This window comes from Hesperophylax consimilis, chromosome 2, assembly GCF_061612785.1.
Source record: "Hesperophylax consimilis isolate HC1 chromosome 2, BYU_Hcon_1.0, whole genome shotgun sequence".
In the NCBI taxonomy this organism is placed as follows: Eukaryota; Metazoa; Arthropoda; class Insecta; order Trichoptera; family Limnephilidae; genus Hesperophylax; species Hesperophylax consimilis.
In genome coordinates, this window is record NC_142837.1 from 18,609,589 (window position 1) to 18,636,632 (window position 27,044).

Sequence of the window (27,044 nt, forward strand, 5' to 3'; positions counted from 1 at the left end):
ACGAGAATTGTTAAGAGATAAAAGGTATGAAATGTTAAGGGGGGACTGGTGTGTGATTTTAATAAGACGGCGGTATATGTTCTTGAAAGATGAATGATTTTTACAGTTAAAGAAAACGTGGTCGAGGGTTTCCTCTTCCACACCGCACTGGCAGACCGGATCATCCAAAACTCTAATTCTAGCCAAGTGGGATGCAATTGAACAGTGACCAATTCTCATTCTCGAAATACATGAAATGAATCGTTTTGACAGTTTTTTACCGTGAAACCATGGCTTAGCAGGGATATGGTTTTGAATTCCAGCATAGAAAGATCCAGTTATTATTTTGGAGACTGCCCAATTTTCTTCCCAGGCACGAGTCATGTTGGATTTAAGAATTGGGAAGACATCGGAGATAGGGATTCTAAAATTTAGTGGGATAGTTCCGGAATCTGAACCAGATTTGGCGAGAGAATCGGCCATCTCATTACCCTCTATACCCAAATGGGCAGGGACCCAGGCCAATATCGTCTCAAACCCAGATTCACTTAGAGAATTGAGGAGATTTTTAATTTTACATATAATATTGTCTTCCGGATAACATAGAATATTTGACATAATTTTAGTTAGAGCACTTAGCGAATCAGTACATAGTAAGGCTCGATGAATGTTGAGAACCTGGATTTGATTTAGCGCTTGTTCAATTGCAAAGCATTCAGCTGTAAATATGGAAACTTCTTTCGGTAATTTATAAGTGAGATTGATGTTGAATTCTGGACTATATATCGATGCTCCACATCTTTTATTTTCAAATTTGGAACCATCAGTGTAAAGGATGGAAAATCCAGGGAATTTTGAAGACACAATGCTTTTAAAACAGTCATCCACATTATGAAATTTATTTGGGGAAGATAAAATATTCTTCCGAAAGTCTGATGTTATTGTGTTCGGCATAAAAGTGATTGCCTTAAATGGAATATTGTATATAGGAAGATTGGGAACTTCTTGGAGATATTGGAGGGAAGATGACAGAGAATTATAGAGATGAAAACTTTTAATTAGGAGAGGAAAACATTTTTTTTCACTCAATCTTTTGTTAGACTTCAAATTAACACTTAGCAGATTAAGACTTTGTTTAATAGGATGATGTGATAACGATAAAGCCTTGAAAATATATTTATTGGCAAGGAATTGCCTTCTGAAATATAATGGAGGCTCCCCACATTCCACCTGAAGCGCATTAATTGGAGAAGACTTCATAGCTCCAATAATCATTCTGAGGGCTTTTGATTGAATTCTTTCCATTTTCTTATCTAAATATTTAGGGAGGGGGTCAAAAAGGAATGTGCCGTAATCCAAGTGGCTCCGAACTAGGGAATTATACATTAATTTAAGAGTGGTAGGATGAGATCCCCACCATACTCTGGAAACTGCTCGCATCATATTAAGTCCCTTTTCGCACTTTGTAGAAATTATCTGAATGTGTGGAAGCCAGGAAAGTTTATGGTTCAAAAGAAGACCAAGGAATTTGATTTGAGTAGCGGTTTGTAGAGGCACATTATCAAAAGAGATTGAGAAGTGGGGAATTTTTCTTTTGCGCGTGAAAGCTACGACCCTTGTTTTAGATGCCGCAAGATTCATCCCATTTATTGACAACCAGCTTTTAATATATTGTAAAGCCAAATTCATTTCCTTAGCTGCAAGAATAATATTTTTATGTAACAAATATATAAGGATATCATCCGCAAAGTAAAGTCGCTTGATAGAAAAAGGAATTACTGAGTCTAGGTCGCTAATATAAATATTAAACAACAGAGGACTGATAACAGAACCCTGGGGTAAACCTCTCCATAGTTTGCGCCTTAAGCATTTAGAGGAAGACTCAATAATAATGGACCTATCTGTGAGTAAATTAATAATAAATTGGACTAGTTTCGGGGGGATTTGTTTTTTAATTAGCTTTTCTTTCAAAACATTCAGTAAAACATCATCGTAAGCTGATGAAAGGTCAAGGAATGTGGCCAATGTATAAGAATTTAGGGATTGAGAAACTCGGATATCAGTTGTGAACAAACTTAAATTATCCATTGTAGATTTCTTTTTCCGAAAACCATACTGATTTGGTGAGATAATATCTTGACTTTCAACAAACCACTCTAGTCTGTTTTTTATCAAACGCTCCGCTACTTTCATCAAACACGATGAAAGAGCAATAGGCCGATAAGACGAAATTTCAGATGGATTTTTTCCAGGTTTTAAAATGGGAATGATTTTTTGAGTTTTCCAAACATCCGGAATTAGTCCTGTTTCAAACATATTATTAATAAGAGATAAGAAATAGTCAACCGCCATATCAGAAAATGATTTAATGAAACTATAAAATATTCCATCGGGACCCGGAGCAGAGTCAGAAAGGGCTCTTATCACTCGTTTCATCTCATCAATGGAGAAAGGAGCATCTAGCCAGTTAGAGTGAGATGGATACGGCTTAATAGAAGGCATTTCTTCACATCCGGCAACTGATGGGGGGGCTATTTTATCCGCGAATCCTATAAGAATTTCTTCTGATATATGTTTGATTCTCGGCGGAGAATACGATGATCCGAATTTTTTTAAGCTAGACCAAACTGAAGACTGGGGAGTTTCCGGAGACAGGTTCTCACAGAACTTCCGCCATCCAGCGCGCTTCTTATTTTTCAAAATTCGTTTGGTTTCTGCCTGGGCTTTTTTAACTGATAAAAAATTTTCTAGTGACATACACTTACGAAAAGAGGAAATTGCTATTTTTCGAGAGTTGACGGAGCGAGTGCATTCCTCGTCCCACCACGGAGTAGAGTGTTTTATTTTAATGTTCGCCTTGCGTTTCGGGATGGATTTTTCTGCTGCATTTATAACCATAGAAGGAAACGTCTCACATTGTATTCTGATGTCTCCCGGGGACGATTTTGTTAAATTAATAAGGTTGTCTAGTTCAGAAGAGAAAGTCCTCCAATTCGCATCTTTCGTTCTAAATTTGAGATTATTTTTAACTGGGGGGGAATAAGTGTTAAATTGATGGTGGAAGCGGATTATAATTGGGAAATGATCACTAGAGAGGGGATCGTTTAGGATGTCCCAAGAGCATTTAGATGCTAACGAATACGAACAAAGAGATATATCAACAGCACTTTTCCGTTGATGAGGGGGGGTGAATCTGGTTGGAGATCCGTCATTTAAAAAACATAGGTTATGGGAATCAATAAAATCTAAAAGATTGCGGCCAGAACGATTTGTTATTTCGCTACCCCAAGAAGGGGAATGTGCATTAAAATCTCCAAGGATCATATAAGGGGAACAAATCTGGCTTAAGATTGGTGCCCATTCATTTTCAATAAAAGTCGTAGAGGGAGGAATATATATTGACAATATTGTGATATCAGATAAGACAGCTGCTATTATCTGGATATCGTCGGAGGGAGTATGAATATTAATTTCTTTAAAAGGGATAGAATTTTGGATTATCAGAGCCGAGCCGCCTTTACCATCCGGTCTGTCGTGTCGGAGACAATAATAACCTGGAATTCTTAAGTGAAAGGAGGGTTTTAACCACGTTTCAGAAATGGCGGCTACTGAAACGTCGTGTTCGTCGAGTAATTGAATTAGGTCAGATTTGTTAGCGAAGAGGCTTCTACTGTTCCACTGAAGGATTTTGTTCAGTTTCGAAGCCATTGGGGAGGCAGGATAATAAAGATTTAATGTAATCGGCAGCGTTGGACGGTACAGTATTGTTGTTTGTAAGGATAGAAATTAAAAGGGTAATTAAAGTGTGTATAAAAGAATTATTATTCATTATTTCGGGGGGAGCAGGAGGGGAAGAATTACCATTAATAGCACACCCATTGGGCGTCTGGGATTTGGCATTCCCATTCGGGCTGGCCAAAATATTATTCAATTGTTTTTTATCAAGGTAAGGTGTATATTTTGGGTTGGGTTTGACTGGCTTGAGAATGGTTTCTCTGTGAGAACATGACGTTGAATTCAAAAAGGTGGTTGTTTGGAAAGGAGCTGAGGACGATGTCATCTCTGCGAATGATTTTTTCGCAGGAGAGATTAACTTTGAGGCCTGGAAGTACGAAATGTTGTCGGTAGCCATTTTATGTTTTATGTTCTTCTGTCTTGTTAATTCCGGACAGGCTAGACTGACCGCGGTATGTGCACCCGAACAGTTAATGCAAATGGGATCATTGGAAGATTTCGGACATTGATCAAATGGGTGAGCTTCTCCGCAATAGTAACAACGTGGGGGGGAGCGGCATACGGATTTCGAATGTCCGAACCGGCAGCAGTTGAAACATTGAATTGTTGGAAATTTATAAACTTCGACGGGAAGCGAGGTATAGTAAATTAACACACGAGACGGTAGGGATTGTCCCTCAAATGTAACAACAACAGACTGGGAAGGTTTCCAGATCGTGTTTCCGTCAGTAGAATCCTTGTAGTTCAGTCGACGTTAAAGATAAGATAATTAATTTTAAAGAAAGACAAACATTCCCAGGTTACGAATAACCCAACAATGTTTGAAAATCTCCTACTACCACCACAGAAAGCCGAAAATGTTGCTTGTGTTGTGATGGAGGACTTAGCCAGCCGAGGAATCGAACACGCGACGCTCGGGTGAGACCCAAGCGCTATGCCCACTCAACCACTGACCGGTCTCATTAATACTTTTAATGAGACCGAGCCGTACTTTTAATACTTTCGGGGTTCCGTGAGAATTATTCAAAGCATCAACAATTTCAGCCTCTGGGATCTCCGCGGGAATTCCTCGCACAAGACCCATTCTCGAAAGGTTAAATGTAGGGATGAACGATTTATATTTATGATTTGAGAGTGAGTCAATTTTTTTTACAAATCCATTTGCGGAAGCGGCAGTGTTAAACTCGATAGATAATTTATATCGCCCTTCCGGTTTAATTGAACCGTTAACAATACCAAGGTTATTATTTTTTGAGTCAAATACAAATTTTCCAAAATCTAAAGGATGAATAAGTTTTCCCTGTTCAGTTCTCTGAACATTAACGGTAAATGGACCGGAAGCTGAAGCAGGATAAAGTAATTCAGTACTTTTTGCATTATCGCTAGTTAAAGTACTTGGCTGGATGTTAATATTGGTGTTAAGGTCGTTAGGAGTCGAGGTTTGTTGAACCGGCGGTATAGATTTAACTTTCGATGGAATGTGAAGGCTTTGCGATGGTCGTCGTTTACGAGATGGGAGCGTAATAGAAACCTGGCTCGTATTAGATTCCGAATCAGAAAAATCCAATATCGACCCTGGGTCGGGAGGTCTGTCTTCATCTTCCTCCATTATATAAAAAAAACTTAACTTTTAAAAATTAAACTAAAAAAATAATACGCAGTCTATTTCATTGACTGTACAAACAAAAACGGATTAGCCGTAAGCAGGAATGCAAACAAATAGGTAAACGATAAACAATATTAAATAAAATGTAACAATAATCTCTTATCTGTACGCAGCGCAGGAACGGGCGAACGGCACTCAGCAATAGTAAGGTACACACAACCACTGTTGACCGCGGCTCGAATCGGACCGAAACTCAAGTTAATGGTAGCCCAACATCAACTGTGTCCTAAAACATCATTAATGATAAATAATCTATATTTGCGGAAAAAACACTATTAAAACAGCATTCTTGTTCCACCCGTAGCTACGTGTGAAAACGTATTCTACTGAGCTTGCGAAACTCTTTTGAGTTTCTCAAAATTTTGAGCACCATTTTAAATACGATTAATCAATTTAATACATAATAGTAATTTCATTTTTGTTTTGTGTAAGTTCACCTTCTAACTTAAATAGATTTATAAATGCCGATTTTGTAGTTGAAATAATTTTAAAAGTTTGCATTCTTCAAATCTTGCCAAAATAATCGTAATCGTACGTACCTCGGTTTTTTCAGTAAAGGCAAGACCAAACCGCTGCGATCATTTTGCGTCCGCGATGGCGTGCACGGTGGCGATCAGATGTTGTGTATGAACTTGTAGCAACGTGTTTACATCGAAGCGTTCTCAGATTGGCCGCGGCGTCCTGTGCAGCGTCTGGACGCGGCGATCGCTCGCGTCCGCGATCAGTTGCTGCTTGCAGGATCTGCACGCTGCACGCAACGTAATTATCTCTAGTTTGTGGTATTTCTCATGATGTCGGATGCAAATACAGAGAGAATTATCAACGAAATTAGCAAGCGTCGTTTACTTTATGACACTTCACATCCAGAATATAAAAATAATAGAAAGAAGTATCAAGTTTGGAAAGAAATAGGAGAATTATTAGGATTAAGTGGTAAGTTTTAGAAAAAATATATTTATTTTTATAGGACATATATTAGATTTAATTAACAGTTTTATTATACAAATACAGAAAAAAAACCTAATTTTTTACGAATTAAAGTAATTAACAAAGTGTTCACGTACACTGAATGCATAGTTTGTACTTCTACGATTATTGTTTTCCATATTGAGAAAACCGTTTGCGCTCTCATCCAACGGTGGTAGTAAATTATCGTAATGCACATTTCTGCTATTCGACCTCAAAAAATTATGTAACACACATGAAGCTTTTACTATCGAAGTAATAGTAGATGGTTTTGCCTCCGAGGGTCTAAAAAAAAATCGCCATTTTTGAGCCTATATGCCGAAAGCATTTTCCACCACACGCCTTGCTTTACATAATCTATAATTGTAATTAGATAATCTCGGGTTATCTCTTGATTGCCTGTATGGAAATCGACGCATCAGACTTGAGCTTAATCCAAAAGTTTCATCTCCAATAAGTACACATGGTATACGTGTGTGACCTCCCGGCAGTGGCCTATTTTCTGGAACATTTATACCTAGTTCCTTCTTCTAAGCGTCGTCCGATAGCAGATTCCTCAAAAATACGACCGTCACTATTTTTACCATATGCTCCAATATCTATAGCAATAAATTTATAATTTGCATCCACAATGGCTAACAAAACGATTGAAAACTTTTTCAAATAACAAAAGTAATCTGATCCACAATTTTTCGGGCATTTTATCGTTACGTGTTTTCCATCAATAGCACCCATGCAATTTGGAAAATCCCATTGAGAATTAAAATTTTCCACAAATGCTTCCCAGCATTCTTTTGTTGGTTCAGGCATATATATGGGTCGAAGTTTTACCCATATCTCTTTGCAAACTTCTTTTATGTTTGCACTAACGGTAGAATATCCTACTCTGTTGCTGTGCCCAATTGTTTTATAAGTATCTCCTGTAGCTAGATACCTGTAACAAGTTAAAATATATATAAAAAAAAAAAAAAATTGTTTTAAAACCACGATATTTATTAATTTAAGAACCGACCGGTTTCGCTTTACTTAAGCATCATCAGGGTACAAATTAATACTGCATTAAACACAAAGTGATTGCTTTCTACAATAATATAAAATATATATATTTTTTGTTTTAGGCGATAATGTAAAAAGTAGGTGGAAGAGTCTCAAAGACTGCTACACTAAACATTTAAGGTCAGAAAAAACACAGGACAAAAAGCTAAGACCCTAGACAGATACAGAGCTTGGCCGTGGGCAAAGCATATGACTATTTTAAAGCCATATTTTCAACTAACCCCAACTGATTCTAATGTATCACATCAAAATAACTCCGAAGATTTGATTACACCACAGGAACTATTTGGACCATCTTCCGAGGCCAGGTACGTTGAACTTCTCGCTCCACAAGAATCAGTCCAGTCTCCTAAAGCCGTATTCCTCGACCAGCCATCTGACCAAATAGATTCTACCGCTCTTCAAGAATCCAACAACCTAGATGTTTTGCCTATTGAACATGCATTTGAGACTGAAACTTCAGTACCATACGGACATACACAGCTTACTGATCGGGGTTCTGTTCGTTCGACTGTCAGGCCCAACAGATTGATCAGGCAAAGTAATTCAGAGAATCGTGAGTCTCATACAGATAGAGTAACAAGTTACCTTAACAACCGCTCAGCTAACAAATACGATGATATAGATCTAATTTGCCTAGGGTATGCAAAAAACATCAAAAAATTTTCTCCTGCGAGACAAACGATGGTAAAATTTAAATTGGCAGAGTTGATGGCAGATCGAGAGATGGAACACCACCGTGAACGGTCTCCAAATCCTTTATCTGATGTTTCAAATGAAAATACTGCAACTTATTTTAGTCACTTCAGCCCTAATTAATGATTGAAAATGAGTGTTTTTTTTAATAATCTGTGCACAATTAAATAATCAAATAAATCAATAAATATGTTCCCATACTAACCTCAAAGTTATAGCAAGTCTTTCTTCTGGTGATATAGGGCAACGATAATTGGTGTACTCTTTCTTAATACCATCCCTAATCATATCAAGAAGTTCATTGAAACTTTGTATAGTCATTCTATAATATGTGTAGAAATGCTCTTCATCTAGAAGTAATTGCGGATGCAAGGTATGGAATTCACCCTCTGTTTCTCTAGTTTTATTTATGTTATGGATCCAAATCCTATTCTTTTTCCTGAAAAATAAATCATTTTACCCTTTTCATTATTAGACAGCAGACGTAAACATGTTTTAACTAAAAACAGGCAAACTCCTAGCGTGGAGGACAAAACACTATACCTTTGTAATATAAATATGGGCAATTTTCAAAATATTTGTCTTTGACATATTTCACTTGTCCCGAACCTTGCATCAATAATATCTGATGAAATTATTTACTCAATCGAGTTTTTTTTAATAAAATACTGTCATTCTTTATCTAAATAATGATGACTGTAAAAATGAATAACATTCTATATTTAGATATAAAAATGTGCTAAAAAATAAAGTACTAATATCGAGATGTATGGAAAAAGAATTGTCCCCAGATCACAATAGTGAATTCCGTCTTCAAATTTGTTAATATAAAGAAGGGTATATATTTTTTATGTTGTTAATCAAATCTTTATAATTGCTAGACTAAATGGTTCAACTTATTAATATCGATATAAAATAAAAGTTAAAATATTTCATATAAATTACATGTATTTATTCCTCTGTTATCCTATGTTTATATTTTGTACAAAAGAAGTTGTAATTATTATATATGTGTTCGATTAATTTGTTTTATGTAAGCGTAAACCATTCTTAAGAATTTTGTCCCCATTAATCTGATATTTAAAATATTGAAATCGAAAGAAACTCTTGTAATTAAAATTCATTAAAAAATAGTTTATTCAAATATACATAAATTCTAACAAAATTGCATTATGGGTTTCATTTTATCCTACCAACCCGTCAAAATTATTTATCTTACCAAACCGTCTTTTAAGTAAATTTACACTTTTCAGGGGCTTTTTCACCATCTTCCCAATAGCTTATCTACCCTAATAACGAATATTATTAAAATAAAAATAAAATACTTGCAGTGGTTAAAAAAATCGGCCAACTTATCCAATATATAGCCACTATACATAGGTTCGATTACCGAATTATAAACTCCAACTTAATAAATAAATAAACCGTAAATCGTAAATCGTAAATCGAAAATATTCGTTATTAGGGTAGATAAGCTATTGGGAGGATGGTGAAAAACCCCCTCAGTGTAAATTTACTTAAAAGTAACTAGTAGGACATACCTACGTCCATAGTGATTATTCCTGTCGGTCACTCGTTGGACAAATATTTTCTGCCGTCTCACATAGAAACTGAGATTTCTCTTAAAATACCGTAAAATGTATGGTCCCTTGGTAATTTTAATAACATAGAATATGCAAGGAATTGTTTTCTGTAAAAAATACCCTTAATATGTTGATATTTTTATAAAATAGATAATTCGAAATATTGTACAAAATATTTGAAAATTTCCCATATATTAAGTATAAATAAATATAATATTCTGACACAATCATACCGTGCATTACTATCTTCATCATCTGCAATAGCCGCTAGAAGTAATAATTCTTCTTCAGATTCGTCTCCAAATATGATTATGATTATTTATGGTTCCCGCTCCGAGCTATACCTATCACACAACCGACACGAACGTCAAGTGCCACGGACGCCAGCTGATCGCTAGTTTGGTGTGAACGGTTCTGCACGCAGACAGGACGCTCACCGTGCACGCCACCGCGGACGCAAAATGATCGCGGCGGTTTGGTCTTGCCTTAAGGCCCTACTCGAGTCGGTATGAAAATAAAAAAAACCCAATTTAAATATTTAGCATGATTTCTAAAAAACGTGAATTATTTTGAAATAATATGTCAACAACATTGTTTGCATCCTTAATACAAGCGGCCGGCTAACCCGTAGCCGTCACCACACGCCAACCAATCACATGGCGTCATTGGCGACGAATGAAAGAGGTTCTGAGGTCACAACGTTTATTGAGTCAGATGATTCCAGACAGTTCGTGGAGTGGTCGACGGTGAATTCCCGGGTCGAAAATCGACAGCACGTCGATGTATGTAGTCAGCGGCAAATCCCTCAGGTCGAAGATCGCCCCTAAAAGTGGTGAGGTGGTTGAGGCGATGAAGTCGGTGGCTCGACACCGCGTTGATGGAGACTGGATTTGTAGATGGTGTTCAGTCCCGGGGATGACGTTGAGCTACTCCAGTGTGAAGTGAGAGCCGAAGGTAGGGTTGACCTGGTCGGTAGATGTTGCGGGACATTCAGGCGGGCGAAGATGTGGCAGGGCCTAGGCGCTTGGTTGGCGCAGGCCAGGGAAAATATCACAAGGCCAAAGTGCGGTTGTAATCCTGCGGAATCAATGATTATCCGTAGCCTCTCATTTAGAGCGGGAGCACACAGAGAGCGGTCAGGAGTTCCGAGTTCGGAGTTCCGCGTTTGGCGTTCATTAGAATGTACTGATACTATAACAACAACGCACACAGCGGGCAGTCAGACCGCGGCGGTCAAAACGGAACGTCGCGTTCTAAGAGTTCTTTTCCCGCCGAGGCAGAGAACGCCAGAACGCCGCGATGTCTGAGGTTACAAACACGGAAAAGTTCATCGAATTAGTTAGGAAAAGGAGTTTATTATACGATTTAAGTGATGTAAATTATTTATTCGTATATTTTGTTATTATTTATAAATATTCTAATGTCTTTTCTTATACTAAATAAATAAATACATACCTTAAAAATACAGCCAGCCTTTCTTTTGATGAAACACAGTTCCTCCAGTTAGTATTTTGTTTTTCGATATCGGGTTGTATGATGTTATACAATTCATTAAAACTATTATTCGACATTCGAAAATAAATATAGAATCGTTGTTCATCTTTAAGTAAATCCTGAAAAATAATAGTAAATTCGCCTTGTTCTTCTCGCGTTGTGTAGATTGGGTGCACCCAATACTTCCTTTTCTTTTTAGAAGCTGCTAAGCTCTACAAGAGCAATAATTCTTCATCGGATGATGAACTTTCTAGTGACATGTTGCATATGCAAAGACCCAAACGAAACTAGAACGCGAGAATTTGAACGCCGCTTGTGTGCTTTGGAACTCTTGAGCGGTCAACGGTCACTAGAACGCAGAACTCTGACCGCTCTCTGTGTGCTCCCGCTCTTAAGGTCGGGCGACGCCGAGCGTAGTTGATCCGTAGAGATAGAGATAGGAGTGGAACGCGGCGCTTCATTCAGTTGTGGCGAGCGCTCGTAGTGGGTACTCATGTTTAGCTGCTAATTGTTGACTGACTGACCTTGTCGTACGAACCTTGACGTAGCCGTTTTGCGTTCGAGAACAAACCAACAAATCGCGAGTAGGTAAATGCGCCGTACATACGATGTTTCACTAGTATGTTCTAAAGCGAAGCCAGTTGTAAGTATGAACGTTCCCGAACCTTCTACCGCTACAGCTATATAATAAAACATGTATGTAATATTTTTCACTCAAATTCCTTATTGTGAGGCTGTACGTATTAATTTAATAGAAGGTACTATAAAAGGAAATACCTAATTTCGTAACTCTTAATATAAACATATAAATATTGTTGTGTGGTTTAAGAGATAATGAAAGACTCATTCATTTTTATATAAATACTGAGGACGGGTTGTTTCACAAAATTTGAACAATTTATTGAATTTCAAAGTTGATTTTCATGTTTTGTGAAGGTTCTTTGGTGAATTGTTCACATTCTGCTACAATTTTTATCAATAGTTCAGAGTGCGATATTCGGATGCAATCAAATCAAATTTTCTTCAAATCAATTTTGGGGATGCTTCCCCATTAATATTGTTCCAATATTTAGTAGTATCATTATCGAAGCATCATGCTTTATAATTCAACTTTTAATTTTAATTTTTTTCTTGTTTGACATATTGTTGATAAACTGTTTCAGAGTGTATTACATTAATAATGTGACTCATTTCAATAATGCACCATTACAACATTTTGCTTCGCAAGCGTGTCATTAACAATGAGGAGTGATATTAAAAAAAAACTTACTAGCATATTATTCACTATAGTTCATTTCCCTTCTCTCATCCATCGTTCTGTTTCATTACTCGCGACCTGCAAACCTGAAACCATTGAAAGCAACATACGAGAGGGAATCTTAATATTTACAATTTTCCAGTTTTTACGACTTTCTATAGCGCGCTTTGCTGCCGCCTATATGTATTTATAATCTCCCTTTATTGCTCGCCCCGCTCACACTGACGCTAATTTAGCACAGGCGGGCTGTTCCGGCAAAGCTCTACATTATTTGATAATACTCGACCATTAGAACTTATTACATTTTATTTCCGGTGATATGAACAAAGAGCATTCACATAGTTAAAAAATACGTAAAATGGTTGTAGCTTTTACATTCCAACGATAAAAACTTTGCATGGATTTTGCGATTTTTATTTACGAAGTAAGATTTTCTTCAAATAAATTAAAATTATGTTATTTTTCGTTGTCATTTTAAAGGTAAGAAGTAAAAGGCGAACGGTTTCTGGAACACGAACGTATTTAAAACTCTCAATTCACTCTTTTCGTCGGAAGTCAATCATTATAATGTAAAAATTTAAATCATTTAAATACGTTTTTTTTCAAATATTGATGCGGGAATATGTTTTTCAAATATTTTGCACACAAAATAAATCAGAATTGAGAGAACTCAACACAAAATTTTGAGGTTCATCGATTTCAAACTATACTACCCGCAGAATTTTTATTTTATTTTTATAATATTACTTGATTCCGACTTACCTCGGATCTTATCGTTTTTGTACTCTTATAAAAATTATTTAATTGCTCAACGTATGCTCCTGACTTATGGCGACACGCGACTTTAATAACGTGGGTTTGCTCTGATTCCGACGAATTCGAACAACAATACAGATACAGATACATATGGATGTGATTAAGATTAATAATTTAAGATTAATAAAATCAGTACTTTATCATTCAAATACATATATAATACATATGGATGTGATTAAGATTAATAATTTAAGATTAATAAAATCAGTACTTTATCATTCAAATATTTTATGTGAAACGGTTTGAAAATTTGTTTTAGAGGCAAATTCAACCGCCTGTCTATCCAATACACTAGATCCGCGCATCGCATATATACGGAATGGCTTCTTTTCTTACGAGTTTGTAATCGTAACATGGGATTTCCAGAAATGTTCTTTGTTTATTCATCGAAAATAAACGATTTCATTCATTCCCCAGTCCAAATACCTATCTTTTGTAAAGTAGGAAGGTATCCATACTTTTCCCTTTTTATTTGTAATACCTACGAGTATTACGTTGATTTGTTTTGTTCCTATCTTATTTTATAATAATATTGTTTGCTATAGTGCCAATATGGTTCAATTGTATTGCATGTCCCATTCACGTAACTGAATATAATTTTTTTCTTCATTTTACCATATAAATTTTAATACACTAATGTAATTGAATATTATTTTATGTGAAAGACCCAAGTTTGTAAATAAATAAATATGTCGTCCAACAGATTGACGGAAGGGAATTTATTCAAATTTTGGAATTTTCCCAAATAAAATATTTAAAAATAAATCACGTGGTTAATCTGCACCTCGTTCAAATAGCCTCTAGTTATTTCTAGTTGCAATTTGAAATAAATTCAGTGTAATTAAGTTTAATTTATAATTCTCCATTTCAAATTTTAATTTTTCTATTGTATATTTTTTTTTTAGTATCCGATTTAGTTGTCCGGGTTAAATCTTCCCCAAAGGAAAAACTTAACCCTTCCACTCACTTTTCCACAAATGATCATCTAGTCAATCAACATTATGTAAGTGCATTATATAAGCAAAATAAATACAAAACAATACAAGAACAACACGTCAACTCACCAGAGATCAAATGGGAAAATAATTCACCGACTCCAGATATTTTCATATCAGAGGGTTCGGCTCGGTAGAACTTCTAACAGGGCCTATAAATCCTACTGATCCCTCAACATAAATATTTAAAAAATCTTTTGTTATCCTACATGTATTCAAAATGACCGACTTTTGCATCTTTATATATAATTTTTTTGATAGATCTAATACGCCTAAATTTTTAATTAGAGAGCTAGGTATAATGCCAGTAGCCGAAATAACGAATGGTAATATTTTTATAGTCTGAGAATGCCAAATTCTTTTTATTTCATTTCCTAAATCTGTGTATTTTCTTATTTTAAACTAACAAATTTTTGAATATTACAGGAATTTGGAATAGCGACATCAATGATAAAAGTTATTTTTTTAATTTTGTCATGTAAAACTATATCGGGTCTATTATGACTAATCGCTCGGTCTGTTAGTATAGTTTTATCATAATATATTTTATAAAATTCGTTTTCTAAAAATGAATTTGGTTCGTATTCATAATATGGTACTACATTACGGCAGTCAATCAAGTTATGTTTAATTACCAAATTTTGGTGAATTATTTTTAAAACTTGATTGTGCCTAAATGTATACTCGGACGGTGCTAATATAGAACATCCCGATATAATATGTTCTATAGTTTCCGGAAGAGCCAAACATTTTCTACACAAATCATCAATTTGATTTGTATCTTTGATTATATGCTTTCTATAATTTTTAGTATTAATGACTCTATCCTGAATGGCAAGCATAAATCCTTCTATTTCTGCGCTCAACTCTCCAATACTCAAGCATTTGTTTGACGAAATTTTGTCAACAAACGTTTGGTTGAGATAATTGAAGTGTTTTGCGTGTAAAATTTTATTCAACCAGGAATCTAATAATTCCTGGTTGGCATTTATAAAAATGTTGGTATTCTCATCGTATAAATTTAAAGGTGTAATATTTCTATCTGCCTTGCAAATTATTTTGTGCATTTCTAAACTATGAGCTTTCCTACGGAAAAAAGTTCTTAGCATTTCTACCTGATTATGTTTCAAAGAAGTTATTTTGACTATATTATTATTAAATGTATTTATGAAAACAGTTTATTTAGAAACATGCTCTGTATTTTATTATTTTGTGTGTTAGCTGTTCCGCCTTCTGAAGGCATAATCTAACCGTTATTTATTTTTTTACCAACGTACCATGTCCAATTACAACATATTACACGAAGTAAATACAAGGAGAAAACAATAAAGGTGATTAAAAAATTATTGCTTTACAAAAATAGGACACACCAACAATAAAAATAATGTCAAGTCATAACAGTAACAAGGTTTTGTTGCAATTCACGACTACTTCCATATCAATATAAAATATTACTTCCGTAATGACTCCTATCAAGGTCCTATCTTGAGTTGACAAGTCTTGCCATTCTAGACATTGGTGAATGGTATCCATAATTTGTGGAGTGTTGATTGAGGAAAAGCAAATCATTATTTCTGAGTCTACGGGAAACGATATTGAAAGTAGGTGAGTCAATCATACTGTTAATAATTTTGAAAATGCCGATAAGATCAAAGTCGTTCCTACGTTCTTCTGAAGAAGAAAGATTTAATTTTACTTCGAGTTTATCATATGAGCAATTGCCTGTTTATAGCCCTAACATCCAAGCAATTCCCCTTAAGACGCGATGCTATACGGATTCGATGTGATTAATGTGAACATTATAGAATGGAGACAAAATAAAGCAGGGATATTCTAGATTAGGGTGAACCAGCGAACACTGAAGAGTTTTTAGGGTAATTATATTATTGAAGTCAGAAGTAATTCTATTGATGAAGCCAAGTAACTTAAGAGATTTATTAACCATGTTATTAATGTGTTCACGGAAAGACGGCTTGTAATCCAAAGTAACACAAAGGTCCTTGGTAGACTGCACAGTAGATAAACAAAGATCATTTTGTTTACAATCAAAAATAATTAGTTAGACAACGCTTTCAGAAAAAAAAACAAATAATTTATTTGAAATGTTTGAATATCTGAGCAAGTGATTATCCAGGTAGATCCAAAAGATCCTCTTCTCCTTATTCCTACATTCTGCTTCAATTAGGGTTGCCAAAGTTTCCCTGGAAATCTGTTATACATGTTGCAGAATGTGCAATCCAATGAATCCATGCAAACATCTCCCTGCGGAGATTGTCGAGAAGCTGCAGAGCCTTCTATATACAAACGTGATGGGGGATGCGTTTTCATATTAGACTCGGGGGCGATCCAATGAACTTCTTCTGTAATGGTACAGTGCCTGGCAAGCACAAATATTTGTATACGGAGAAAGCAATGCATAAGATATTTTATTTGCTCTCATTGCATTTGTAGAATCTGCGAGCAATCATATTAGAGAAATACTCGTACCAATGCTTTTCTGCATAATGCAATGTCTTTATTGCCTGACAAGTGCATTAACGTTGTGCTTTTACGTGAACTTTAACGAAGTTTTGCGATATTTAACGAAGGTATCATTCTTTCTGGATTCTTTTTGTCTGATAGCAATACGATGGAACCTTTCAGAATGCCGTTTTTTTCTCATTTATTAGATCAATCTTCCTAGAATTGTAAGCCATTTTGTCATAGTACAATTCTTTCAATAGGTCACATTACAAGTATAAGGTGTAAAAAGAAGAACGTATAAAATAACAAAAAAGTGTAAGCTTAAGTACAAAAAGTTTTAAATTATATATAAAGGTGGGTACAAAAAGCTAGTATAAAAATAGTGTTAATAATCAAGTTATAATTATTAATAATATTATAAAGGTTAATTAAGTTAATGTAATTTAATCAACATTAAAATAAAATTAAATTTATTGAATGAAGTATGCTCATCTATTGATATTATCACACTATTTTATATTAAAACATCCTTTATACTATAAAATTCTTCCGGCACGATGGATATTAGTATATTCACTACCTAATCTGTGCCTGCAATACATGATTGAATTTTGTTCTGCATTAGTGCCAGTATTGCTGCAATAATAAGGTGATTTGAGTTGAGTTGGTCTACCAGGTTCATGATAATTTATTAACGAAAGCAATTAAGGGGAGTCAAACCAGTTATTGTTAATTTATATCACTACAGAATTTCATTGTATCACATTCTAACTCATATTAACCACTGTTAAAATGATTGTACCTAATATTTTAATATTACTTGCGTGGCAACTTTTCCTCATCCCTCTCCTCCCCTTTCCCGTTCCAACCCAAGTCTATTTAAGTATAGTTAAAATCACTTTTATATATTGCTGTTTATGGTAGGCATATTATAGGTTTATCGTTTACAGGTTAGTTTTATGTTTCTATATATATATCTGTGAACATTAATAATTGGTCTATTTTTTGTTATTCTCTTATGTACATTATATTACTAAGACTGTTTATGTTCCTAAAATAAATAAATAAATATGCAAGTACGAAAGATTTAAAAAATTAGAAAACGCGTTAATAGTCAATTAAATATTACCAATAACAATTTTTTAAATAGACTTGTAGCGATCGATACTGCTTTAGTGTTTCAGAAAGCCGACCGGTTTAAAATGCATGGGCTTCGAAATTTTGAGACACTTTGATAGGCGCAATTAATTGCGCAAGGTGAACAATACGAGCTACCTGTCTACGGGCTACCGACATCTAGAGCTACCTACGATAATACTTTGCGAGTTGGACTAGTACATTATGCTAGAAGGTTCTAGCCTGTTGCCTAGGCATAATTCTAGCGCCAACGGAAGAATCAGAAGTAGTAGTCTAGTCTAGTCGGAAGTATCAGAAGTAGTAACTAGTAATATCGAGACTGAGCGAGTTGTCTCTAGTTTACCAGCGGTCTCGCGTAATTACTACCGCCACCGCTGGGCTATATAAATAGGCCCGACGCAGCGAGTATGCAGTATTCAGTCAACTAGCTCGCGCGCTCGTAACCTTGACCCAGATATCGCTTGCATTCCACTCCAAAATAATATAGTGCCTACTCGTATTTATCCCGTAAAATAAACGCGTTGTTGTGCGTAGTAATTGATATTTGTGCATTCTTAAATAAACGCCCCAACTGAATAAATCGAGACTTTTATTTTTGTACATCAAGATAACTACAGACCCTTAAAATTATTTTTTATAATTAATTTATTTATTGCTTTTGTTTACAGACTATTATACTAACCATAACATAATACAAAGCATATAATACGAACTAAAAAATGGATGGAATTAATGAAAGATATAAATTAGCTATACATGTATAAAGGTATGAAAGATTTCCCAAAAACACACATCAGTAATATTATGATTTCTGAGCAAGTTTTTTATTACTGTGATAATTTTTGTTATTATTTAGAAGTCTAAGTTACTTTGATTTATGTGTTTGTGATAGATAGATGAATTCAATAATTACCAGTTTTATATTAATTTTGATTTAATTATCATAATTTATTTTTTATAGTGACAACTAATTAATCACCGCTCACTGTAATACTTTTGTATACAAGTAATTATTTGTCCATACTTGTTTTTCTACTCTAATATTTGTTAATTTATCATTACACATAAATGTTGATGAAGAAACTATTGGTTTTGATACATGTTGATTAAATACTGGTGTGTATACAAAGTTATTTATTAAAAAATAAAAACAGTTTAACTATAAAAATCTTTTAACTCTAATAGAGTCGCATTGATTGTAATAGTGAATCGTAATTGATGTCACCATCGGGAAATCCATAAGGATGAATGAAAATATTAGTTAAATCAAATTACAAGACGAATGAATTTAGGACGGTTGTTTCACAAAATTTGAAAAATTCATCGAAATTCGGAGTTTTTAAGTTTTATTATCATTTCAGTTTTGTGAAAAAAAGTAGCAAATAATAAAGTAATAACAGAACTTTCATATAACCTTCACAGAACTTCAACATCGAAATTTGATGAGTTGTTCAAATTCTATTAAACAACCAGTCGTAAGATGTGAAAATAGCAACATTTTTGGGTTGCTATGTCTTAAATAAACGTTTGTTAAAAAGATTAGCCTATTTAAGGATACTATTTAGTCGGTACCTAACTACTTTCCCAGTGTAATGTATTTAACAGCGGATTTTACGGAAATACCGTTAGAAATCTTTGAGGTGGTTTAATTTTAAATAGGTATTAGTTTATACGCCACGCTATTTATTTGTTACAATGTTAAAATTGGTATTTGATTGACGGGAATATAGCAGAATAGTGCCGTATGCATAATTCATGCTAAATTATATTAGATGTCAGGATAGCACACTCTTTGGGTTCATATAAAAGGGTTAACAAATCATCCGTATTCACATTTAAGAGAATGTGAGACGAACAGCCTCCTTGTTTTACCCAGATCGCAAGTACATTACGTAAGTCTGTACCTACCCATCGAACTACGCTATCCGAAGTGCCAACGGAATAATGTATTAAAGCAAACACTACACATACTTCGAATATGTCTCAAGTTAAATTTATCCCGGAGAGTCTTATGATAGTCCCGGTCTTACGAAAAGATATAGGAGTAGCAAAATCGTCGCTTAGGAAGGAAGAATAGTTAAATCTATAGTTGTTTTCTTTATAGACACACCATCTCCAGAGATTCCAATTTGGTTCTGATGTAAGCCGCAGGTCCTCCTGTGTGGAGATAATGATACAAAAAATCAACTTGTTCAGATTGTTCGTGTTGAGTTCATCTACCTAGCGTGCGGTAATAACAATAGGATCGTACGAATTTTATTGGGGAGTGTCAAATGATTGTATTGTTTTTTAATATTAAGTGATTATTAGGGTTATATTTTATGGACAAGCGATATTTGTGGCATGGAAGGTGGTGTAATAGACGGTTTATCTATTTATCTAGCGACATCATTCATTAAAAGTGTTGTTTTTACGATGCATGAAAACTTTAAAGGCGGTGGTGTTAATTGATTCTTAGTTTATTTTTTGCGAAGAGTTTGCTGATAATTTGTTATTGTGTGGTGTATTTCCGACCCTCAAAATGCCGACAGATATAGCTAAAGAAAGAGCCAGCAAGATTTTAGGGTCTAACAAAGAATCAAATTTTCTTTAGAGCTATGTAAGATTGGACACTGTTATTGACGATGAAAAATCTAGAGGCATATCTAGCCACAAAAGGCATGCTAATGCAAGACAAGTTTTTTTTGATATTCCTGAAGCAGACAACAAAGAGGGAGGAAGTTCAGCCCGCCAAGTTTTCGTCCCGCCGAAACTGTCCAGTAAGGCTATCTTCAAACAGATTTAGAGCAAATCATCATTTTTGTCTGAGAAATATCTAGACTCTAGATTTAAATTCCATCTTCTATTTAAATAAATGAGTTAAAGTAGTTGGTTGGTTAAGAAAAGTCTCTCTGATGCTAGAGATATTGGTCACTCTGGGTCAGTAATTTTACAGATCAGTTTTAGGATCGGAGTCATTAGCTTGTAATTATAATCGGCAGGTGCTGAAGCATAGCTTTAGAGATATTGGCGTGTAATATCAATTTGTAGATACCAATAAAACATTTTTTTTTTCATTTTACAGATTCTTATACTCTATGAAGTGGTGAATCATTTAAAGTTGCTGAATTTAAAGTTAATGTTCTTTATACAAATAGAACGGCGTCATTGCACCTCCCAATTTTTACCTCATATGGGTGTTCAAAATGTTACCTGGCTAAAGGACTTAGAGGCCTTGTGTTTTCTCGGTAGGGAAAAATTTGGTGCACAGCGAGGAAACGTAGAGTTTGACGTCATCTGCATAAATAAGCAGGTTGCATCTCTCGTCTCGGGGAATGTCATATGTGAAAAGGATGAAGAGGAAAGGTCCCAGCAGACTTTCTTGTGACACGCCTTTTGGAATCTCACGCGTTGATGATAGCAAGTTCCTGATGAAAACCGTGAAGGATCTATTCTTTAGGTATTTCTGTGCCAGTTTCGTTAGGTATATTGGCGTGTTGGTGTGGTGATACTTGTGCACGAGCCAGTCTATCGAAACGGTGTCGAATGCGTTCTCTAGATGTAGGAGCGCAGCGGCTGTGAAGCGGTATTCGTTGAACTTTCTTGAGATGAATTCCGCTACTCTGGTGAGTTGGTGAGTTGTGGAGTTCCTCTTTCTGAAGCTAAACTGCTCGTCTGGCAAAGTCTTGTTGTCGTCGTGGTATGGAACATGCCTGTAGAGTATAATTAAGTATATATTTATTTTTTAATAATAATGTTTATTTCAGCTGGACAGAGCGGTGTGTGCAATGTTCTGCCTTTCATAAAAGTTTACATTTAAGTTAATACATAAAAAAATCAATATAGAAATAAATAAAAATATAAAAAAATGAATACATTGATGAGCACATTAGGACTTTATGGTGGCTTGAGTGAAATTCTCCATCTCTGGTATAGAAGCGCTCCCTGCCACTGGGCAACTGCCTGGAAAATAGTGTTGTCCGATCTCTGGTAGCGCTGACTCGTCCTGGCTATTCTGTGGCGCATCAAAGCAGCAAACCCATGCACCCTTCCTTCGGTGAACATCTATAACATGAACTTGCTAAATTTAACAGACTTATCATCAAGACACACGGTGACTGATATGGTATGTCTATTAAAAATATCGAATGGCAGACTGGACGCCATTGATTTAACAAGTGTTATTTCGCTGTGAGTACCTACAACGGACACTCGACTGAACGCCCTGTATAATGTTCCGAAATTTGTTAAAAATTATTTCGTAAACTTCCCTATTCAAAGATTACACAGACTTGGTAATAAGTATGGTTCAATCGATGTTTACCGCTGCCAATCAGTCTCAAAATTTAAACTCATATTCCCTACGTTTTGTAAACTCTCATGTTTCATGTTACCTATATTTTGTTAACCTATGTATTGTAAAATCTTATATTTTATGTAATCTTTATATTCTTATATATTATATAAACTCTTTTTTTATTGTATTTTATATAAATTGCATTGTATGTAAAAGCCCTAAGGGCGTTTAAATGAAATAAATAAATCTCTTCAATTACCTTGCTCAATGCAGATGGTAGACTAATCGGTTGGTAATTATTCGGCTAGGTTCTGTTTTTAATCGCCTTTGCAAAGAGCAGCATGGTCGCCAATTTCCTTATCTGGGGGAAATGTGCGATTATGAGACAGGCATTGCACAGGTTTGCAGTGTAAATCTCAGGGACGGTCTAGATTTTAAAGTGCTAGCTTTAGCCGAAGGGAATGTCACAAATACGTCCGTGGACTTTACTACTGAAGACGTAGTGCGCAAAATTCTGGAGGGGAAGAATATGCCCACGGAAGAATGAACATGAGATTCTATACCAGGCCCATGAGCACTACAAACCTAGATATCCTTATCTACGGTGATAAGAAGCTGTATTCTATTTAACAAATAAACAACCAGCAAGTTTATTTTAGAAAGAATAATCAATATATTTAATATGACTAGGTACAACATTGAAAATTATAAACTTATTACAAAACAATGCAATACCATACAAGACTCACCCCTTTAACGACCGACCGATCGACCTTGGTAAGCTACATAACTAGTAAATATGCAGGGCATGGATGTAGTATGTTACGGATCGTGGCGTCGGTCCAGCAGCCAATGGACTGCCTGATACAACCCACTTAATGATGAGAAGTCCAACCGCCTGTGTAAATCCGGAAGACGTCAGTTCCACTGGTGAAAAATGAACAATTGTCCTCTGAAAACAAGTTCGCCCCTCTTGTTTTCCGGCGAGAGTGCCGAAATTTGCTTCCGCCGTCCAAAGTGTTAATCGCCCAAAAAATCCATAGACAACTTCGCGAAAAGAAAAAAATTAATTTGCTTGGTGTTTGATTAACAGTGTGTCAATCAAGTATTTTTGCGTAACTTCATCATAACAGTTTGTATCACCCTGTATGGCACAGTCATATAATATATAACGTTTAATGCTCAGATGGTTAATGCCAGAAATTATTACCAGTCACATTCATGGTCTTCATTATATTCCAATTATCTATTTGACTTTTGGGAATCTGGTGAAGAGACAATGAAAGATGATGTTTGTGTTGCGTCACAGCATTTAATCTACACCAGGTGTAGACGGCGATGACGGCGATGATGTGATCGAGGAGCGGGCCAGTGAGTCGACACCGCGTTGGTAGCGACTGGACCCAGCGCTGGTCTGGAACGATGACCAGGGCCAGAGCGCTGAGGTGATCCCAAGGAGTCCATAATTAATTGTAGTCCGTGCATTGGAGGGGACCCACCCTTTCCCGACGGCTGTGTGAGGAAGCTGATTGTTTAACCTCCTTAGCCGCACACGTCAGGACTCTAATTTTTTTGTAAAAAGAAGCTAAATTTATTTTAAAACGATTCTAGACCCTCCAATGTCCCTGCATGCATGATTGTTTGTAACATAAAAATATACAAGCCGCGTATCGAGGGCAGTTTACCCCACTATCACGGGGCAGTCCCGGCAAGAATGAGCGTGGCAAGCAGCCTGGCCACAACGATCCCAAGCACACGCGTCCCTTAGCCAGTTTTCCGAGAGTACCTTCGAAAAAATGTAAATGAGGGGGGGGAGATACTCCCAAAGACCCTAGGAAATGAAGTGAGCCTCAGGTCACCGGAGGCAGGACGGAAGGGGACCGGGCTCGCGCAAACATTCCCCAGGCCCGCTCATGATGCCGGGGGAGGCACCCGTGGTTCGTGGGATAGCCGCACCGGATTAATGTCACCTTACTGGATGCAGAAACAGGGTCTATCTGCCCCCATGGTGGGGAAATGAACAACACAGTACGATAGAGTTCAGTTCGACAACCTATTCATAAACCAATTTGTTAGTAACAAATAAAAAGGCAAATAACAAACGTAGAAAATAAGTTGTGATCAACAACAAATTGACCGTTCATAATAGAAAAAAAAGAAGGGAAAAAATATTAACATAGTATTAAAGAGCTAAAACATAAAAAGAAACAGTGTTATCATTATCAACGCGTTCCTAATAAATAAATAAGGCCCAAATTCAAAAGTAAAAGGAAGAATGAGCATAAAAAAAACAGTGTAAAGACCGGGCAAAAACGGTGTAGAAAGCCAATAAACACAATAAATGAATAAGAAATAATAAAACAAACAAATAACATAGTAAATGCATTGCGATCATGCCATAAAACATAGAAAGTAAAACCAATGAGTATATAAAAATAAAACACAAAGCAATCGCGAATAAACAATATTAAAGTTGTTATAGAGGAGTAACCGTGGAGTGACAGGAATAATACGCTTGGCACCTGAAACAAAGATGATTTTAATCTAAATCAGCAACTCTAAGCACAGGCTATCTCTCTACCCAGGACTTTACAAACTTTTTGAAGCATTCAAAATTCTCTCTGTTCAACACGAGATCGGCATTCTATGCCGGTCTTGTAATCCTTCTCAAGCCATCCAATATTTCCTCTCGGGTATCCTTTGTCAACTCGCAGTGCCACAGAATGTGCTCGGCTGTCTGGTTAGTGTCACCACATGAACAGTTTGGATGAGGAGACAAGGCGAGACTATTTAGCCGCCCCCTGAGCTCCCCATGACCGGACACCAATTGCGTCATATAGTGATCCAGTTTTATGTGCGCCCCTTCCATTCTGCTTTTGACTGAAGGGAAGAAAGAGAAAGTCAATCTACCCTTCGTCGACCTATCCCATCGCTCTTGCCATACACTCAGCGTTCTATCTTGCATGGCTTTCAATAAGCCAGGAAGGGACACCGCTCCACCGGGTGTCAGTTCGACTCCCAGGTGAACAGCGGCCTTATCTCTTGTCAATGCCTTTTTTGTCAAAACATCCCTAATTTCCAAGTCAATCGGCAGTGTACCAGCCAGAACCGGTAATGCATCGTTAGCCACAGTCCTATATGCGCCCGAAAGCGCCAAAAGGGGAGTCCGTTGGCCCCGCTTGAGGGCCAAGTGGATCAATGCATTATCCAGCCGGTTCTTCCACACAGAAGCGGCATACGAGACATGCGTCACGTAAACACCCCTATATATGAGGCGAAGTGCCGGAGTCCGCAATCCCCACTCAGCCGTTGAGAGCCTTCTCAATTTCAAGAATAGGGCCTGGGCCCTGCTAGATACGCTTTTGATGTGCGGTAGGAACGAAGAAGATCTATCTAAAGTGACGCCTAAATACCTGGTACTTTCAACAAAACGAATAGTGGAGCCTCCCATTCTGATGGTAGGGTTTCTGGCACGACTGAGCATACCCTTCATCAAGAGTCCCACGGTCTTATGGGGAGCGAAGTTCAGCCTGTTTCTCTTACCCCATTCAATAATTTCACGCAGACCCTCTTCTGCTTTACTCTCCACATCCTTTCTGCTGTCCCCTGAGACCAAAAGAAACTTATCATCTGCGTAGTCGACCGATATGCATCCTTCAGGCAAGGGTAACCTAGAGGAGTCGTCAAAAAGGATGTTCCACAGGTCAGGCCCGAGGACTGACCCTTGTGGACAGCCTATGTTAACGTCACGTATGATGAAAAAATCACCATACATCACAATAACCTTTCTGTTACGTAAATAATCACTAATAATATTGAACAGTAAAGGCGGGCAATTATGAATTTTCAACTTAGTTAAAATCATCGGCCACCACGCTTGATCGAAGGCACCCGAGATGTCCAAAAATATTCCAATTACACACTTCTTGGTACAAACCCTCACTCATTCAAGCGCATACTTAATGGCGTGCTCAGTGGACTTACCGGGGACGAACCCAAATTGGCGGTCGCAGGGCGGAGACAGGGTGAGACGGAGCCTATGTTTGATGATTTTTTCCAGTATTTTACCTAAGATTGGAAGTAAAGTGATGGGTCTGTAGGCTCCGATATCTGTTCTTGGCTTGTTGTTCCCCTTTGGTATAATCCGGAGCACGCCTTTCTTCCATTCTGTAGGGAATACTCCTCTACGCAAGCACGTTTCCAACACTTGATAAAGCTCCTCTTTAGCGTGGATCCAAACATTTTTCGCTATTATGCCATTCAATCTGTCAAATCCCGGTGCCTTCTTCGGACCCAAACCCTTAATTATGATTTCAACCTCTGCTCGACTTAATGGTGGCATGCCCTACGGTGAGGTCTCTAGGTGGAAGCCGTGACAGGTTTCTTACCTGTTGATGGTGAACACTTTCCTCATTAACTGAATCTAGAGGAACTAACTTGCCCAGAAGTGTCTCAAGAGTGGAGACTATGTCAACACTCTCTGCGTTCCCTTCGCTATTACCAAGCACAACGCTCGATAAGTATCGTTCTGATCCTTTTCCCGAGTTTTCAACAGCGCTGTGAATTTCCCACGGGTTGGCGTTACCCACTTCATCTGCCCAACTATGCCATGCAGCTCGTTTTGCTGAGAGGACGCCCGAACGATAAGCACCACGGAAAGCCCTAAAACGGGCCTGAAGTATAGCCACTTCTTCAGGCGAGCATATACTCCGCCTAACCACTACCAGGCCCCTATAGGCTCTTTTGTAGGCCCCTTTCAGCAAAGTCAGCTCTTGTGTCCACCACGGCGTCCCAATTAACTTCTTTGGGTTTGATCTGCCCAAAGAAGTTTCAGCGGCTGATACCACCGCCGCGTTGAAGAAATTCCCCAAATTGTCCGGTTCTCTAGCGGCTACGTCATGAAAACCCCTTAAAGATCGATGCA

General features: G+C 36.7%; 1 protein-coding gene across 1 annotated transcript; it reads right to left on the reverse strand.

Annotated features, from left to right (window-relative positions):
• Nucleotides 1-3,546: 3,546 nt before the first annotated feature.
• Nucleotides 3,547-25,571, reverse strand: LOC149425776 (uncharacterized). The gene is made up of 4 exons (XM_089646198.1): nucleotides 25,060-25,571; nucleotides 23,331-23,560; nucleotides 4,715-5,055; nucleotides 3,547-4,450 (listed from the first exon to the last, which is right to left on the reverse strand). The coding sequence occupies exons 1-4, from the start codon at nucleotides 25,569-25,571 to the stop codon at nucleotides 3,647-3,649; spliced, it is 1,887 nt and encodes a 628-aa protein (XP_089502324.1). The 3' UTR covers nucleotides 3,547-3,646.
• Nucleotides 25,572-27,044: the final 1,473 nt, after the last annotated feature.

Excerpts from the sequence above, each read along its gene's own strand:
- LOC149425776 (XM_089646198.1), bottom strand. The coding sequence starts at position 25,571 with ATGGGAGGCTCCACTATTCGTTTTGTTGAAAGTACCAGGTATTTAGGC. Across the intron at positions 23,561-25,059 it reads GATAGAACGCTGAGTGTATG|CGCTCTGGCCCTGGTCATCG; the intron begins GCAAGAGCGATG and ends GGATCACCTCAG. Across the intron at positions 4,451-4,714 it reads ATTCTCACGGAACCCCGAAA|GATTCTACTGACGGAAACAC; the intron begins GTATTAAAAGTA and ends CTGAACTACAAG.